Source organism: Mirounga angustirostris, unplaced genomic scaffold (genome assembly GCF_029215605.1).
Source record: "Mirounga angustirostris isolate CCGP_5_RB_7025 unplaced genomic scaffold, mMirAng1.0.hap1 SCAF_16, whole genome shotgun sequence".
NCBI lineage: Eukaryota > Metazoa > Chordata > Mammalia > Carnivora > Phocidae > Mirounga > Mirounga angustirostris.
In genome coordinates, this window is record NW_026991724.1 from 52,580,182 (window position 1) to 52,597,671 (window position 17,490).

At 59.8% G+C, this 17,490-nt stretch overlaps 1 protein-coding gene across 5 annotated transcripts; it reads left to right on the forward strand.

The window, feature by feature from the left end:
- Positions 1-2,158: 2,158 nt before the first annotated feature.
- On the forward strand, positions 2,159-16,546 carry LOC123855054 (galactoside 2-alpha-L-fucosyltransferase SEC1-like). 5 transcript variants are annotated; one of them, XM_064581112.1, is made up of 4 exons: positions 2,162-2,253; positions 6,494-6,609; positions 11,035-11,146; positions 14,359-16,546. In XM_064581112.1, the coding sequence occupies exons 2-4, from the start codon at positions 6,511-6,513 to the stop codon at positions 15,381-15,383; spliced, it is 1,236 nt and encodes a 411-aa protein (XP_064437182.1). In that variant the 5' UTR covers positions 2,162-2,253; positions 6,494-6,510; the 3' UTR covers positions 15,384-16,546. The 5 variants fall into 5 exon arrangements, with proteins under 5 accessions (XP_064437181.1, XP_064437182.1, XP_064437180.1 ...); XM_064581110.1 differs by lacking the exon at positions 2,162-2,253 and adding an exon at positions 2,273-2,444; XM_045890423.3 differs by lacking the exon at positions 2,162-2,253 and having other exon boundaries at positions 2,757-6,609.
- Positions 16,547-17,490: the final 944 nt, after the last annotated feature.

Genomic DNA, 17,490 nt, shown 5'->3' on the forward strand with positions numbered 1-17,490 from the left:
TGGTTCTTCTCTCTTTCCAGGCACATAAGAGAATTCTACTTCCCCAGCTTCATGCTTAGGTGAAACCATGTGAGTATTCCTGAGCAATGAGCTAGGAATGGAAGTGCTGAAGTCGTTCCTGGGCCAAAGCATTTATTTCTTGCGTGGGACCATTCAGTTCTCTCTCTCCCTGCTGCAGTGATCAAGATGCCATGGGTTGCATTTGGTGCAGTGATAAGATGGTAGATGTCTCTCAGCCTGAGTCCTTGAATGACTCTGTGGAGAACCATTCCCTAGTGACTTGTCTGGGACACATACACGACCAAGAAATCAATTTTCATTGTATCATTCCAACAGAGCTAGCTGAACCTGATTAATGGAAGATCTCAATGAAGTACAGGCACTAGCTTGCTGTTATATGAGGAAGTGCATCCCAGGAAGAGAGAACAGCAAGCGCAAAGGCCCTGGGGCAAGTGAGCTTGATTTTTAAAGGAACAGGAAGGAGGTCAGTGTGGCTAAAGAGGTGCGAATGAGGGGGAGTTGTAGGAGGTAAGGTCAGTTATATGGTGGGAGTAGATCATGTAGGGCCCTGTAGGGCAGGGAAAGGGCTTTGGATTTTATTCTGAATGAAAGGATTTGCTGATGGACAGGACATGCGGGGGTGGGGGGAATGGGGGGGGAGGCAAATGCCCCACTAAATTGGCTTCAAGAGAGGATGGAAAAAGACAAGGAATATAGTTTTGCTGGAACAGAGAAGGCTTCTTAGAAAATCCCTTAAAGAGGGGCGCCTGGATGGCTCAGTTCGTTGAGCATCCAACTCTTGGTTTCGGCTCAGGTCATGATCCCAGGGTCATGAGATCGAGCCCCACCTCAGGCTCCACATTCAGCGTGAGTCTGCTTGAAATTCTCTCCTTCTCCTTCCCCCTCAGTCCCTCCCCCCATACTCTCTCTCTGTGTCTAAAGTAAATAAAATCTCTAAAAAAAGAAAGAAAGAAAGAAAAGAAAAGGGAAATCCCTTAAAGACTCCTAACTCCTGCTTCAGAGATGCCCCCAACCTGGACCCAGCTGAAGCCAAAGACAAGTTTCCCAGATACAGGATATTATCGGTGGCTTGGGGATTAAACAGTCACCTCCTGGAAGCTATTTCCTGCCTCTTTCAGTCTCATAAGTTGCATAGCAGAACCTTGACTGGAGGGCCTGTTCTCTTTCTAGTACCCTATGACATCATGGCCCATCCTGACTCTCCATTGGTGGAGAGGCCCACTTTCCTCTCGGGGAAGGAACAACGTTGCCCTCTAGGCCCAAATGGACCCTAAGTCATATCCCTTCCTCTGAGAATCCCTCAAAGTACTCCCTCAGGGACTCTCCTGCAAAGATCACCCAAATTTGAAATGGTGTTGTCCATTGCGGCTGCAGGGGGCAGAGGTCAGGGTGGCAAGGAAGGTCCTAGGCCATGACAACCTTCCATGCCCTAGTACTTACTGCTTTTTTTAGCTCCACTCCTCTGGCCTGTAGGTACCCAGCTGTTGGGCGGGAGTAGAATTCTGCTCAGCACCAAGTGATGCCATACCACTCTGTGGCTCCCAATTGGCTATTCTCTCAGGAAAGCGTTTAGGCTGCACTTCCAAGACCAGATGAAGCTGGGTCGGAACCCTCTTTGGACATTCACTCCAAGTCCCTTTATTCCTTTCTCAGAGGCTATCCTAGGACCCATCAGGAACACAAAGTGCCTAAGTGTGGAACTTTCTGGAAATCTGGCACCGCTGTCCTCTCCTTCGGCGCATTTCCCGCCTTTTTCTCTCCACCCTCCCTCCCACTGGCTTCTGGCCAATCGCCAGGCAACACAGATCTCACTAGCGCGCAGGGATGTCATACCAGCTCTTCGACTGGATCAGGCGTTTTGTCGGGGAGCACAGCCGTCCGTCGGGTGCGTAGGTTTACTTCATCTGCCTCTCCGAGACCCTCCCAGCACATATCGGGTGCTGTAGCCGAAATTCCCCCAAGATTTAAGACTTTATTAGGGGACTAGCCGCGCAGGTCACAGGCCAAAAGTCCTGGCCCGACGCCAGAAGCCTTGCGGGCGTTTTGCCGCCTTGCGGGGTGGAGGTGGGGGTGGGGGTGGGGTTGTCCCTCGGCCTGCACGGTGCTGGCGCGTGCCAGTGACGTCAGGGGCTCCACGGCGTCTGATTGGCTCGCTGAGGGACGCGCCGTCGAAGTGGAAGGCTCACCTCACGGTCGCTCCCGAGTTCCTCCGGCGGCAGCGGAGGCGCCCAGGTTCGGCTCTGGTGCTCCGGCCCTGGGCTTGGGGCGGGGGGCCGCAGGCCGCGGCAGCCCCCGGCGCGCTCCTCCAGCTGCAGCCGCCGCAGAGGCCGGGCCCAGCGTGGCCTCCAGGGCAGCGCGAGGCCGTGGCGGTCGAGGACCAGGCGCGCGGGGTCGGGGCGGCCGGCCGCGCTGCCCAGCAGCAGGTAGTCGGTGTCGGGCTGCAGGCGCAAGCAGCCGCAGGCCAGGTCGGCGCGGGGCACCCAGGCGTCCTGGCCGCCGCGGCGCAGCGGCCGCGCCCGCTGCTTGTACACGGCCAGCACGCGCACAGCCAGCCGCTGCCACGCCGGGCCCGCCGCCTCCGACGCCAGCACCTGCGCGCGGAGAACTGCGGGGAGCGTTGCCGTCAGGCCCGGGCTGGGGGAGCCTCCGGCGTCACGCGGGGTCCGCACGGTGGGGAGGTGGGGGGCAAGACCCGGGGGTGGGCTCCCAGGATACCCTTCAGGGAGGAGAGAGACCTTAGACGTTTGAGGGTGAGAGGTCTGGGGGTCTGGCCCTGTGTCGTGAGTGCTGGAACCTGCTGGAGGAGACTTGGTCGAGGCAAGGAGGGCAGGGCTTACGGAGTGTGAGGTGGGGTGCCAGGATTGTGATCAGGAAGGGTGGGACGATGGAGGGCTCCTCCTGTGGAGGGGAGGCCAGACAGAGAGAGGAGCCTGGGAACATGGGACACGCCATGTGGGGACGCTTTGGTTGGGGTTTATACTGGGAGCATTAGATGCCAAAATGACCTAAAGTGTGGGGAGGGTTGACTAGGGGGACGCTACAGTGTGTGTGGCTGGGAACAAGGCAGAAGAGGCAGGTCTAGGGTCTTGAACGTGGCAGAGTCAAAAGATGTCAGAAGCAGAGCCCTTGGAAAAGGGTATTGCTCAGGGAGGGGCTCTGGGACGAATCTGGGGGCCAGAAGGAGGTCAGAACCTAGAACCTGAGGGTTGAGGTCATACTGGTGGTGATTCAGAAACATGTGCTCTCTGAAGGGGTGAGGTGAGACGTGTTGGGGGCAGGACTCTGGCTCACAAGCTAAGTCTATGGGGCAGAAGATCCCTGTGGGAGGCAGGACGAGAAGTTTCCATCTTCCAGGTCCTAGACCAGTGGCCAGATGATGATTCTCAGAGAAGAGAGGCCTGGGGTCTTATACCATTGAGGGAAGTCACAGGCTGGTCTGGATTCAAGGGCTGGGCTGCACCCCTGAGTATCTAAGAGATCTGAGTTACCTGAGGGCATAGGCCCTGAGGTCATGGGGCTGGTGTGGACTGGTGTGACCTGATGAATTAGGGGACTTTGGGGCCGAGCCTCTGGGGGAGTGGGGCTACGGTTCAGGATTTGGGACCCTGATGGGAGGCGGAAAGTGTCTAAGATAGGCAGGACCCTCCATTCAACCAGCACCCCTTTGTCCTTCCATCCCCAGGAGGTCCCCTTTCTCCCTCAAAGATGTGCGGCTGAAGGAGGCCAAGAACATGGGGAAAGAAGAGACATAGGAAGATAGGGAACACCCCCACTCCACTGCCCCTGCCCCCTTTGTCTTCTGTCCCATTAGGTCCTAGATCAGGAAGGGTCCTTTAGAGTCCCCCTTCCCATTTAAGATGAGAGAGCTGAAGGTGGAGAAGGTCTGAGCGAATCATCAGAACACCTGGGTAGCTGCCGGCCATTTTTCTCCCCGGCACTCACCGTAGTCCTGCTGGCAGTACCTCTGAAGGCTCATGTGTACCCTGGTATCCGAGACATTGCAGTAGTTTTGACATTGAGGGTCTGGGGAGGGTTAGGTCGTCTGCAGTAGGTTCCGGAGGCCTGGACCGCAGCGTCCAACCCTGCCCATCCCCCCATTCCATTATGATGGACAACTGGGGTGCCCCACCCCTTGGGACTTGGCTCAGTGGGCCACCCCTGGATCCCCACCTGGGGGCCCAAGCAACCCATCCCTGATCTCACTTGCTGTCAGCGTTCTCCACGCCAGCCTGTCTTACCGGAGCTGTAAGCACCAGGGGTAGTAGCAGGGGGGGTTGTTGCCTCTGGAATTCCTGAGAGAGACCAAAGCAGAAATTTCACCTTAGTGCCCCCTCCCCTGCAGCCGCCACCCCAACAGGAATCCAGGCATCCAGACCCCATGTCTATTCCCTTATGGCCCAAGAGTGCGAGCGCCCTTTGCCCTCCTCCTCCCAGGACCTGGAGTTGGTCCCTAGTCCCTTCTTCCTTCAGATCCAGGAATGTAGACCCCCCCCGCAGCCCCCTCCTCCCTCAGACTCAGGAGTCCAGGCTCCTAGCCTCCTCCTTCCCAAGACCAAGGAGACTGGAATTTGAGTCCCCACCTCCCCCAGAGGCCCAGAGTCGGACCTCCAGCCTCTAGCTCCCATCTCCCAGGGACCCGGCCGTCAGCATCCTTGCCCACTGGAGAGCTGGGATGTCCCCTTCCCATCCCACTTAGGACTTGCAGCCCCGCCCCTTGTCACTCACGCTGGCAGGGCATCCGGGGAGAGCGGCTCTGCTGGTAGCCGGGACCACAGCGGTTGCATGTGAGGCCGGTGACCCCTAACTTGCAGGGGCACTGCCCGCTGGTTTGGTTGCAGATGCCCCCCGTGGCCCCGATCGGGTGACACTGGCAGGCTACATGAGGAGAGGAGCTGGGGACCCGGGGTGTCAGGGCCCCAGAGGCTCCTTCCCAGTCCCGCCCCCGCCCGCCAGCCCCAGGCGTCGGGCCCTGCATCCTTTCCCTCTGGGCCAGGCTTCGGGCCGCACTCACCCCTGCAGGCCTTGCGGCTGGTGACGGGCTGGCTGGGGTCCCTCCAGAACCCCGGCTGGCAGTAGTGACAGTGTCGCCCGGCCGTGTGGTGACGGCACCGCTCACAGACACCCCCGCTCCGGCCGCCGGACAGCCGGAAGAGCTCCGAGTTGAACCTGCAGCGTCGGGCGTGCTGGTTGCAGGAGCAGGCTAGAGACAGGACGGGGCAGGCGCGTCAGGCTCCCACCTTCCCTTCCCGGTCCCCAGCTTGCCCCCCCCGCCCCCCCCCAGAGGTCCCAGACCCTCCTCATTCTCATCTTTAAGGTGGGTGCACCGGACTGGAGTGGGCGAGCCTGAGGGGCCCAACGGACCTCCTGAACGTCTGTGTGAAACTGGGGGCTCGGGGAGGAGTGGCCACTCCGGGAGCATGGGCTGTGGGGTCAGCGCCCCCCCCCCACGTGTCTGCTCCCCACTGTGCTCCTTGGGCAAGTGACTTCTTTCTGTAGCTCGGTCTCCTCCTCTGTAAGACGGCAGTCACAGTGTCCACTCCGTGAGGTTGAAAGGAAACCGAAAGGATATAAAGGGCTCGACCCAGGGCCTGTGACGCAGAGCAGGCGTTCGGGGCTCGGCGTGCTTCCTTCTCAGAGCGGCTCCGTGAGGCTTGCATCTTACCGATGCGAAAACGGGGGCAGAGAGGCGAAGTCATCTGCCCAAAGTAACGCAGCTCAGGGGCAGTCCCAGGCAGGCTCAGTACCCAGGGCTTCTGGCTTCAGAGTCCGTGCTCTTGGCAACCAGACTGCAGCGGGGCCCACGGCTGGCGTGAGGATTCTGGGCGGCTTACGTGCGCGCGTGTGTTCCTGCAGAGCGCTGATCGGTGGGGCTGCTGCCACTCTCGAACCTTAACTACTTCTCAGTTACTGGGAAACTACTTCTCAGTTACTGGGAAACGTTAAGAAGAAACCACACAGCTTCCAGGGCCCACCCCCAGGCCTTCAGCTGGGCCCAGGCATCTGTGTCTCTAGCCAGCGTTTCTGAGTGAGATGCTGCGGGAGGGGCTTCGTGGACCATTCTTGGGAGAGGTTTAAGGAGTTTCTGACTCCCAAGGGGTTCGGGAGGCCTGGGCTGACAGGTGCTGGGAACACAGAGGGCCAGCAGCGGGAAGGTCATGACGCCGAGGCATCTGTGTGTTCTTGGAAGAACGACTCGCCTTCCTAAACCTTGGTTTCCTCCTGTGCAGTGGGGAGCTCAGCCCCTCTCGCCCAGGCTTGTCGTGGGCCTTAAGAGGTAGCAGTACTCTTCAGGTTATTGGTGGGGAGAATCAGCCTTTGGATTCTTTCTGACCAGACCTTCCGTCTGGAAGACTCAGGTGGTGGGAAGGGGTTCAGAGCACCATGCCTATAAAGCCGGCAGCTCTGCCACAGGACTCGGTCCCACCCCGTCCGAGACCCTGCTTTATCCCAACACTGTCGGCTTCTTACCCAGGTTCAGAGGCCAGTGCCATGCTCAGCCTGGGGCAACGTGATCCTCAGAGGGACAACCTTCCCAGCTCCCAGGCCGTGCCCAGGCCCAGGATGAACCAAGTCCCACCCCCAGGCAATGTGAGTCTCCCCTCCTCCCAGCCCCCACCCCACAGGGGCCTCAGATCTGGCTGGTGGGAATGGGCCAGAGGTGGTGGGGACAGAGGGTCTAGGAAGACCCCGGTGGGGATGAGGACAGAGTGGGGAGCCAAGGATGGTGGGATGGGCTGTAAGTTACTCCACGTGACAGGGCAGAAAGAGAGGAGGGAGGGGGTAAAGAATTGGAGGGTGGAGGGAGAGGAGGGGTGTGTGTGTGTGTTTGTGTGTGTGTGTGTCTATCTGTTGGTAGAGTAGAGCTACTTCCCAGGGCCTGGTACCACACTCAGAGCCTCTAGCCAGGCCTGCGGGCTGGTGTGGAAGAAGGAGGGCTGTCTCTGAGGAGGGGCTGCTGGAGCAATGGAGAAGGGCCCAGACTCTGGGAGCTCCAGGTCTGGAAACACGGTGGAGGGGAGAGGGTGTGGACTGGGCCTGGGGAGCACTGGTCTAAGCTCCATGGCCCCGTGGATCGCCCATTATCTAGGAAGGTCTGTCTCCCTCAGTCCAGGCCCCGCACTGCCCCTTACTGGCATTGAGCCTTAAGGCAAGTGGTGCATCCCCTCGGGGGGACCCCCTTCTTCATCTGGGGAGTGATAACATTGGTAGATGCGAAGCAAGCTCTTCTTCAGTGCCAGGTACCACACTAAGCTTTATTCTAAGCGTGCATATCGACCCATTGGATGTTCACTACAGCCTGTGAAAGAAATGCTCTTACTGTCCCCACTTTACAGGCGAGGAGGTGGAGGCACAGAGAGGTCAAGTCACTTGCCTGTGGTCACACAGCTGGGAAGCAAAGGAGCTGGGATTTGAGCCCAGGGTGGCTGGCTGGCTCGCTGCCAAGCCTTTGTGCCTATCTGTCACCCTAGAGCACCTAGCGTGACGGCCCCTGACAGGAGCTTGACAGGGAAAAGCCAAGACCCCCTCCCACCCCCACCCCCACCCCCCAGCTGGACTCCCTGAGCTCAGATTCGGACCTGCCACTCACTAGCTGTGTGTCCTTGTGCAAGGGACTTCTCACCTCTAGACTCAGTCTCCTCGTCTATGAAACGGACCTGATGCTAAAACCCGCCTGGTACATAGCAGGTGATCGGTACATATGTACTTAATGAGCAAATACGTCCCCCGTGTGGTGGGTCTGATGCATCGGGAGGTCCTGCTGCCTTGCTCCCCACGCTCACGCAGGAAATGTTATTCGTACCAGCATCTGATAGCGTGTGGGGCAGAGACTGGATGTGGGGGGCGGGCGGCAGGGACTGGGGCAGGCAGGTGGAGTGCAGGTGGGAGGCTGTGGGGGAGGGGAAGAGAGGGAACCAGCTCAGGAACAGTGGGGGTGAAGCGAGGAGCAAGGCGCCCTAGGGAGGGGGAGAGCACCCTGCCCGTGGGGACCAGGGACCATCTGCTGGAGAGTCGGGCGGGGGCCGGGCTGGGGGTGGGTGAGGGCAGGAAGAGGGGGGCCCAGGACTCACGCAGGCAAGGGTGGGGGTGCCAGGGCGTGGCAGGCCGCCAGGGCCAGTCTCGATGGGACGGGCGGCAACTCTCGCACCCGGGGCCGGTGGTGTGGTGGCGGCAGCGACAGCGGGGGGGCCGGGCGCGGGCGGCACAGCGGGCTGCGTGGCCGTGGCATTGGCAGCGGCCCCTCACTCCAGCCGCCGCCAGCCCCGCCCGGCCCCCGAACTCCATGCGGAGGTGACTGACCACCACGCTGGATTTAGGGCCCGGTGGGGCTCGGAAGGTCACCTTCTCGGGGCCCCCCAAGGCCCCAGGCCAGGCGGGTCTGCGCCACAGCGATCTCCAGGGACCTCCGGTGGCCCAGGCGGCAGACAGGACCAGGGCTGGGGATCCTGGGGTGCAGAAGCGCAGGCTGATGGACGTCAGGAGGAAGGGGCCACCCAGGGCCAGGGTTAGACTGCCATTGCAGGTGGCCCGGGGGCTGAGGTCCGCCCCCAGGGAGAGGGCACAGGCCTGGGGACAGGAGGCCGCCATGCCAGCCAGCCGGGTCACTGGTGGGAGGCAGAAGCGGGGGCGGCCACCTGGATGGTAACATGGGTCTGCGGTGGTGGCCTGGCTCAGGAGGAGCAAGAGGGCAAAGGTCACGGGCATGGTCCTAGCAGAGCAAGTACCTGGAGAGGAGAGGAGTGATCAGGCTGAGGGCCTCAGGCTGCCCTCATGGGTCGGCCACCACCCCGGTCCCCGCCCCCAGGCTCTCTGAGGAACCCCTGGCATTCCACCCCCAGCCCTGCCCAAGCCCCCTCCCCGGCTGCTTCTAAGCGAGGAAAATAGTTCCATCTGGGGAGAATTACTGTTTACATAACCCAAAGGGAAAAGAACGCAAGCAAAATTGAGAATTTTGCCTGAACTAATCCGAAGCTTAACACCCCAGAGCTATCGTCAGTGTCGAGGGGTGGGGGCCCTGGGGAGAGGGCAAGGGGTGGGGACAGATGGAGAAACCTAGACAGACCACAGCGGGGAGGGGGACTTAGAGACAGATGAAGAAGAGCAGAGACAAAGAAATAGAGAAAGGGACAGAGGCATGGACAGCAGAGACAGACGGAGAGGAGGGGACCCAAGTCGAAGGGAAGGGACAGGTGCAGAGAAGGAACCATGAGGAGAGAGGACCGAGCATAAGGGGAGGCTGGAAGGCCCAGACAGATTGTGGCTGGACACCCAGATCCACAGGGAGTTGGGGCGGGGGGGCGGGAATGGAGTCCCAGGGACCCTGGGGCCAGGACAGACAGACAGGCAGATGAGACAGACCTGGGGGCTCAGAGACACCCCCAGGGAGCAAGAGGAGAACAGAGAGCCTTGCTAGCCTGGTCGGTGGGGAGGCGGGGAGGGGAAGCGGGGGAGGGGCTTGCGGGGCATCAGAAGCGGGAGGCCAGGCCCCTGGCCCACGAGGATCAGAGCAGAGGCCCTTTCCCACGTGGGGCCCTAACCTTGTTCTCCACACCCAGGGCACGGAGGGGGATTATCGCCAAACAACCCAGCAGCCTCCTCCGCTGCCACCCACCCCCAGCCTCCACCCAGCCTTAACCCTTTCCCACCCGGGTGCAAAGCCCAGAGAACTGTGCTAAGGAACCGGAGGGGGTCATGCGGGGACTAGAAGCCTGGGTCACTCTGGAGCTGGAGAGGGGGGTTAGGAAAGCAGATGCCTGAGTCCCCCTTAGAATTCGGGGTGGGAGGACCCTGTCCTTAAGTTTCGGAGGACTTTCTGATAATCTCAGCCCTCCCCACTCCCACCTGCCATCCTAGGCCTCAGGGTCAGGAGAGCGGAACCCCCGCATTCTCTACCCACCCTAAGGTCCCCAGATTAGAAAGGGGAGCAGATGTGGGGGGTGGCAGGTGCCGGCGAGGGTGGGGGCAGAAAGAGAGGCAGGGCAGGGCAGGGCCAGATGCCAGGGTGTCCGAGGGGGGCCTGAAGTCCAGACCCCGGGATGGCAGGGGCTAGGAAGGACTTACTGCTGAAAGTCCTCCTCCCCCCATCTTCCCCTTCCAGGGCTGGCAGCCCCTAATGAGGAACTTCCTCAGGTTTGGGGGCCTTGGGGCCTTTTCTGGGCCCCACTGTCCACGCCCCTGGCTTGCTCCCGGCTGGGAGTCTGTGAGGCATCTGGGGGTGCAGCTGGGGTCACAAACGCCCCCAGCCTGATTTCACAGCCCTCAGTGTCCCCACTGCGGTTGCCGCGTGCAGAGACAACCTCCCTGGGCCCCGGATTTTGGGCATCACCCTCCGCCCCTCCCAATGAGCCTGGCGCCATTTTGTCCACTTGCGGCCCCGGGCATTTGCCCTGTCCCTTAGCGCCAGCCTCGTTAAGGACCGAGCCCCCATCTCCTACCTCTCCTTTCTTGCCTGGGTGGTTCACGGGGTACCATTTTCTGGCCCTTAGCACTTTGGACAGCCAGGCCGCGAGTCCCCCGGTGTTCCTGGAGGATCCAGAAGCCGGCCCCTGCCCATCTGGGAACCCAGATGTCCAGCCCTTAGCCCCTACCCCTCTGGGAGCCAGAGCCCACTCCCACCCCCCTTTAAGGAGCAGAGTCTAGCTGTGCTCCCACCAGACCCATCGTTAGGCCCCCATGCCTGGGCCGTGAGGGGGTCCATCTGGGACCCAGGCTCCTCTTCCCTGGCTTTTTTGCACGCACCCCACCCTTTGCCCCTAATGTTGGCCAAACCTGCACCCAAGAAGAGCGTGTCCCCTGCAGTTAGCTCCTCACGTGTTCTTCCCTCCCGCAGGAGCTTGGCGGCCGCGTGGGCTCTCAGGAGTGAGCGCTGAGTGGCTGTTGTCAGGCCTCAGGCTAGTGGGGGTTCTGGGCGGGAGCTCAGAGCAGAGCCCGCAGAATCCAACACCACCACCGCTCCCCCCCACCCCCACCCCCGCCCCAGTCCCCTCGCCAACCACAGCCACGCTCTCCCCGCAGGGACCCCAGCCAGCCACGCCACCCAGGACTGTGTGGGACGTGAGGGATGTCGCCCCAGGGGGGCCTGGAACTGGGCAGCCCCAAGCATGCTGGCCCAGGAGGCTCAAGGCAGGTAGGATGGGACAGCGGCCCCACGGGCTTCCTGGGTCTGGGGTCCCCGCTGCACTGACACTCAGACCCCTGCCCCACCGACTCCCCACAGCAGGCAGGCAGGCTGTAGGCCGGCCGGGCTCAGCCCACCACGTGGTGGTGCGGTCCATCGGGAAGGGAAGGGGCTGACCTGCCAGGCGGGGGGACCCCCTCCCTTCTGGACCCTTCTGTCAGCTGTGGGTAAACTGAGCATTAAGGTGAGTCACTTGCCTTTTGGAAGGATCTGGGCGGCCACCGGGAACCCCAAAGAATCGGGCGGCTTTCTAAGACGGTGGGGAAGGAAGTGAGGAGGCAGAATCCCTGGGCCTCCCTCGTCCCACGTTGGAGGGAGAGAGCAGGGACCCCGAGGGAGACAGGGACAGAGCTCAAAGCCGACGTCCCCGTGGCCAGTTTCCTGCGAGGCCTCAACACTTCAGTGACGAAATTTTCATGCCAATGTGGCTGTCAACCATTAGGGACCCACTGATTCTGACTAGAAAAATAACGCTTTCCACCCCCTCCCGCTGAGGAGAGCAGGGGTCTCGGGAGCCTAGGGCTTTGCATGTGCTTATTGAGGCGCTGCGTGGACCTGACCCTGACGGGGATTTGGGGGCCCCCCTGCTGGCGGGAGCCTGTCCTGGGGGTCGGGAGGGCGCAGCCAGGACAATCTGTGATTCTGGTTCCGGGGGACCCCCCTGCACCACCGTGGAGGGCCGAGCCTGGGCAGGAGTCGGGACAGGGACATCGCGTTTCAAATTAGGCTGTAGGGAGGGGGTAGAAAAAGGGTGCAAGAGAAAGGGGTTGGGGGCGGAGACACCCCCAAATCTGAGGAGGCATACCGGTTCCGGGGACAGGCGGTGTAAGCAACAGGGTAAACTCGTCCACGACACCCCCCCCCCCTTGTCAGGTTTACAATCTAGAGAGATCGCTACAGAAAAGTAATAAGTAATTCTGTTCGAGAGAAGAGCCAGAAGGCGACAGGCGCTTCAGAGCAAAAGCAAGCAGGGAAGTGGGGGCAGGGGCGGGGGTCTGGAGGGGACATTTGGTCTGAGACCTGAAAGTGGTGAGGGCAAGCCACCCAGGCATCATCAAGGCAGGAGTGACCAGGGCAGAGGGAATGGCCAGAGAAAATTCGAGAAGGCTTAGGTCTTGCTTTATTTTCCTCCTTCCCCGGGACAAGAAGTTTCTTAAGCTAATGTTGACCTGGAGGGAAGCTTTCTTCCTCATTTGTTTTTCACAGCCTGAGCTGCTTGAGGCGATTAGCACCCCTGAAGGTGCCTTGGGGGGTGGTGTTGGGGGAAGGGCAGAAGCCGCCGAGAGGAAAGAATTCTCCAAGTTGGGAAGGAGACTTTTTTTTTTTTTTTGGAGGAGTTCCTCAACTATTGGGCACTTTCACCCTCACAGTGCCCCAGAGGGGAGGCAGGACCTCCCTGGGGCACAGCTCTGTGGTGGCTCAGCAGGGTGGGACCCACAGCTCTGGGCTTCCAGAGATCTTTCATCCCTACCTCGGTGGCCCAGAAATAACAGAGGCCCCACGAGTCAGGGCAAGTCGTACTCCCCGTATAACTGGACGGAGAGTGTGCATCTGAGTGCTCTCCCTCAGGAAGCCTCGAAAAATCCAGGACAGCAATGGAGAGCACAGATTGCTGAGCCACAGTGCCCGGGGTTCAAATCCACGCGCTCCCTCTTTCCTAGCTGTGTGACCTAAGGCAGATTTCTTAACCTCTCTGGGCCTTAGCAGGCTCATCTGTTAAATAAGCCTAACAATGCGCCTCCCTCACAGGAGAGCATGAGGTCTAAATGAGCGAAGACAGGCCCACAGTCTCATTCCTGAACCTCTTTGGACCAGATGTGGTTCAGAATCTGTGCGTCGGCCCCGTGGCGGGGTGCGGGGTCTGGGCAGCATCCCATAATCGAACGGTATCGTTTCTGCAGCAGAACACACGGGCATCACATCAAGTCAGGTCTCCAAGTAGCCGCAGGTCACGTCAGGCCACATTTTGTCCCCAAAAGAGTTCAGTTCAGCTGGGGGTTGGCCACCACTCTTTAGGAAGGTGGCTGGCAAGGAATCGCAGATGGGGCGAGTAAGTGCTGGGGCCAGTGCCACAGCCGTGATGCGCTGTTTTTCTGAGACTTTGGTGACAAAAAGCCAGGAGAGGGAGCTCTTGAGACTCAAGGACAGCAGGTGGCAGAGGACGGGCTGTCGGATTCGCAGAGCCCGAGATGAAAACATGGGGTGTCTTATTCTGATGTATTGATAATTTCTAGCTGGTGAGAGCAGAGCATTAAGCCAAGTGCAGCCCCCCCCTTATTTTTTAAAAGTAAACTCTGTCCCCAACATGCGGCTCAAACTCACAACCCCGAGATCAAGAGCCGCCTGCTCCACTGACTGAGCCAGCTGAGTAAAGCGTAGGTCCTTGTGAGTACAGGCCGTGGGCAACCGCACAGGTCACACACCATGGGGGTGGCCCTGGGCGGTGGGTAGCTTTGTCCCGAGCGGCTGCTTCTTCCCCGGTAGCCCAGGCTCCAGTACCTGCTCAGCTCACCTGCTCTGGCTTTGGGACCTGGCCGGCCCCAGGCAGGACCAGAGCTGAGCCAGCAGTGTGATAAGGATTGGGACAGAGCTGTCACCAGCCCAGGGAGAAGAGGGGCTCATTCTTTGGCAACTAAAGCAGCGGGCAGAGCGTTTCTTGGACCCCCCAGTGGAGGGAGGGTAATGTCCTACCTAGCCCTCCTGTGGAAGAGCCAGTCGACCTCGCCGGGGACCCACATTGAACAAGACATTTGAGGAGGGCCCAGGAGTGTTCAGATTTCCCAAAGGGTCAGATTACTAAAGGGAGGAGCCCTGGAATATTGGAGGAGGAGGAGAGCTGAGGCAAGGCCCACAGAACCCTGCCATTTAAGGGGGCTGGCAGAAGGAGAGATGGGGCACCTGGACGGGGGGCGGGACAGAAGGCAGAGCATGAGGAGTGGGGGTCCTGCCACCCAGCGCTTCCTTCTGCCCACGAGACTCCTGAGCTGCAGCCTCAGGGAAACCGCAGGTAGAGGGAGAGCAGAAAGTGGGTCAGGACGCACTGGACGACACCCCTAGCCTTGCCTGGAGGAGTTGAGTGCGGGAACAAATGATTTGGGGGTGAACAAGACTCAGGTGCCCCTAGCTGTCACTCCTGACTGTGTCCTCTCTCCTCCCCCCAGCCATCATGGGATTCAGGGCCACTTGCCCTTCCTTCTCCACCATCTACTTCCTCTTCATCCTCTTGGTGGTGTCCACCGTCTTCCACTCCCATCACCGCCTGGCCCTGGTGCCCACCCCCTGGGCCTACCCAGGCCGCATGGTCCTGCTCCCCAGACACCTGCCGCCGGGGGGCATGTTCACCATCAACGCCAAAGGCCGCCTGGGGAACCAGATGGGGGAGTACGCCACCCTGTACGCCCTGGCCAAGATGAACGGGCGGCCGGCCTTCATCCCGGCCGAGATGCACAGCACGCTGGCCCCCATCTTCCGAATCAGCCTCCCGGTCCTGCACGGCGCCACGGCCAGCAGGATCCCGTGGCGGAACTACCGCCTGAACGACTGGATGGAGGAGCGCTACCGCCACATCCCGGGGGAGTACGTGCGCCTCACCGGCTACCCCTGCTCCTGGACCTTCTACCACCACCTGCGAGGCGAGATCCTGCGGGAGTTCACCTTGCACGACTACGTGCGGGAGGACGCCCAGAAGTTTCTGCGGGGCCTGCAGGCCAAGTGGGCCCGGCGGTCGACCTTCGTGGGGGTCCACGTGCGCCGGGGGGACTACGTGCGCGTCATGCCGCGGGTGTGGAAGGGCGTGGTCGCCGACCGGGGCTACCTAGAGCAGGCCCTGGACTGGTTCCGGGCCCGCTACCGCTCCCCAGTCTTCGTGATCACCAGCGACGACATGGCCTGGTGTCGGCAGAACATCAATGCCTCCCGGGGGGACGTGGTGTTTGCCGGCAATGGCCTTCAGGGCTCCCCCACCAGGGACTTCGCGCTGCTCACGCAGTGTAACCACACCGTCATCACCGTGGGCACGTTTGGGATCTGGGCCGCCTACCTGGCGGGCGGGGACACCGTCTACCTGGCCAATTTCACCCTGCCCGGCTCCCCCTTCCACTGGATCTTCAAGCCCCAAGCGGCCTTCCTGCCCGAGTGGGTGGGCATCGCCGCTGACCTTGGGCAGGCCAGAGAGAGTGGCTCCTAGCCCGGTGCGTCGCGTGTCCCCCCCTCGCCCTGGGGCCAACAGGCTTTGCCCCAGAGCTGCAGCACCTGTGTTTGCCTCCAGGCCGCGATGCTTCCCAGCTGGGCCACCTCGGACAAGTGACTTAACCTCTCTGGGCCTTAGCGTGCCACCTGCAAAGTGGACCTAATACAGAACTTACCTCCGCAGCTCCTGCAGCAAGTTTATTTAGTGTCTTGGGAACCCTAACCCGAACCCGAACAGGCACGTGGGTGGCGTATCCTGAACTTTCGGGCTGCTTTAAGATGGAAACATATATTTTGCCCTCTCTTTGTCTGTAGCTTCAGGAGCGTGAGTCCAAGTGTTTTGCCCTTGCCTCCTGGGAGGGTTCGGTGAAGCCGTTCCTGCCCTCAAGTCAAGGAGAGCCAAATGTTAGGCTTTGGGTTTCATGGGGCCTCATCATGAAAGGGAGGGAACCCGGGATTTGAGAGGATGAATCCTGGGGAGGTACCCTCAGTGGGGAGGCGAGGTGCCTGGAAATGGGGGTGGGCATGGGGTGGGGGCAGGACTCAGGCGGGACTCCACACCAATCGGCCGGCAGCAGCAAAATGCCCAGAGCCCAACGTCCTAGAAGTGGCGGGCGGACCTCAGGGGGCTCCAGGAAACACGGCCATGTCAGCAGCCACCTGCAGACGGATGGCCTCACCCTTGGCCCTGCCTATGCCCCCCAGGACCCAGAGCCACTCTGAGAAACCCCCGTGTGGACAAGAGTTGAATAGGGGATCATAATACGGGTGTTCCTGTGTTCAGTGCATTTGGAACTATGGAGATACCAGTATTTTTATCGGTGTAATACTCCTTTTGGATATTAAAAAAAACTTTTTTTGTTTTTAAAGATTTTATTTATTTATTTGTCAGAGTGAGAGAGCACAAGCAGGGGGAGGGCGAAGGAGAAGCAGGCTCCCCGCTGAGCAAGGAGCCTGACTCAGGGCTCGATCCCAGGACCCCGGGATCATGACCTGAGCCAAAGGCAGATGCTTAACCAACTGAGCTACCCAGGCGTTCCCCCGCCCCCCAAAAAAGTCTTAACATACAGTCATTTATGTTCATTGAAAATTGTCACTGCGGGCGCCTGGGTGGCTCAGTCGGTTGAGCGACTGCCTTCGGCTCAGGTCATGATCCCAGGGTCCTGGGAGCGAGTCCCACATCGGGCTCCCTGCTCGGCGGGAGGCCTGCTTCTCCCTCTCCCACTCCCCCTGCTTGTGTTCCCTCTCTCGCTGTGTCTCTCTCTGTCAAATAAATAAATAAATAATCTTTAAAAAAAAAAAAAAGAAAATTGTCACTGAGCATAAGCAAGCACACTGGTTTAGAGAACATTTCCATCCCATCCCTTTCCTGTTTTACGCTCTAAGTGTCTTACTTATCTGAATGCCCATTTCCGGGCATGCTTCTGAGGTTGAGCACCTTTGTTTCCACTTATCAATAATATTGTATCTCCCCAGAGCCATTTTGACCCCAATTTACTTCCTGAAGTCCCAATAGAATCAGCAAGGTCTGGGCCTGAGGGTAGGGGGGATGCTGGAGAAAGCACCAGAAGGGTCTGGAAGGAAGGGGAGGGGAAGCAGGAGGGAGGTTCTGTGTGAGCTATCCCCAAATTACTCCAAAATTTTGGAGTATAGTTTGTGTGGGTCAGGGATTTGGGCAGGGTTTAGCTGGATGGTTCTGCTTGCCTTGTCCGGTGAGGTTGTTGTCAGATGGTGTCCTGGTCCCTCTGAAGGCTCTCCTGGGGCTGGGGTAGGGTGGGGGTTGGGAGGCTAGTTCCCGGGCCCCCTTCTGGAAGAAATTTGTCTCCACCAACTTCCTCCTCCTGTTAGGACACCAGTCATCAAAGATTGGCCCCCACTTAACGCCCTCATTTTAATATAATTGCATCCCTAAAGATCCTATCTCCAGATAAGGTCACATTCTGGGGTGCTGGGGGTTAGGACCTCCACATAGGCATTTTTGTGGGGACACAAGCGACTCCCAGCCCTCTGCCCTAGAATCAGGCGGGCTTAACTTCCCTCTGTTTTTCCTCCCTCCTCTCAATGCCAAGTCGCTCCTCCACAGGATAATTTACCAAGTCAACATC

Bases quoted from the DNA above. Each gene is read 5' to 3' on its own strand.
- LOC123855054 (XM_045890423.3), top strand. From the start codon at position 6,403: ATGCCTATAAAGCCGGCAGCTCTGCCACAGGACTCGGTCCCACCCCGT. The intron at 6,610-11,034 runs GTGAGTCTCCCC...CTCTCCCCGCAG, and splicing joins AAGTCCCACCCCCAGGCAAT to GGACCCCAGCCAGCCACGCC. The intron at 11,147-14,358 runs GTAGGATGGGAC...TCCTCCCCCCAG, and splicing joins GCCCAGGAGGCTCAAGGCAG to CCATCATGGGATTCAGGGCC.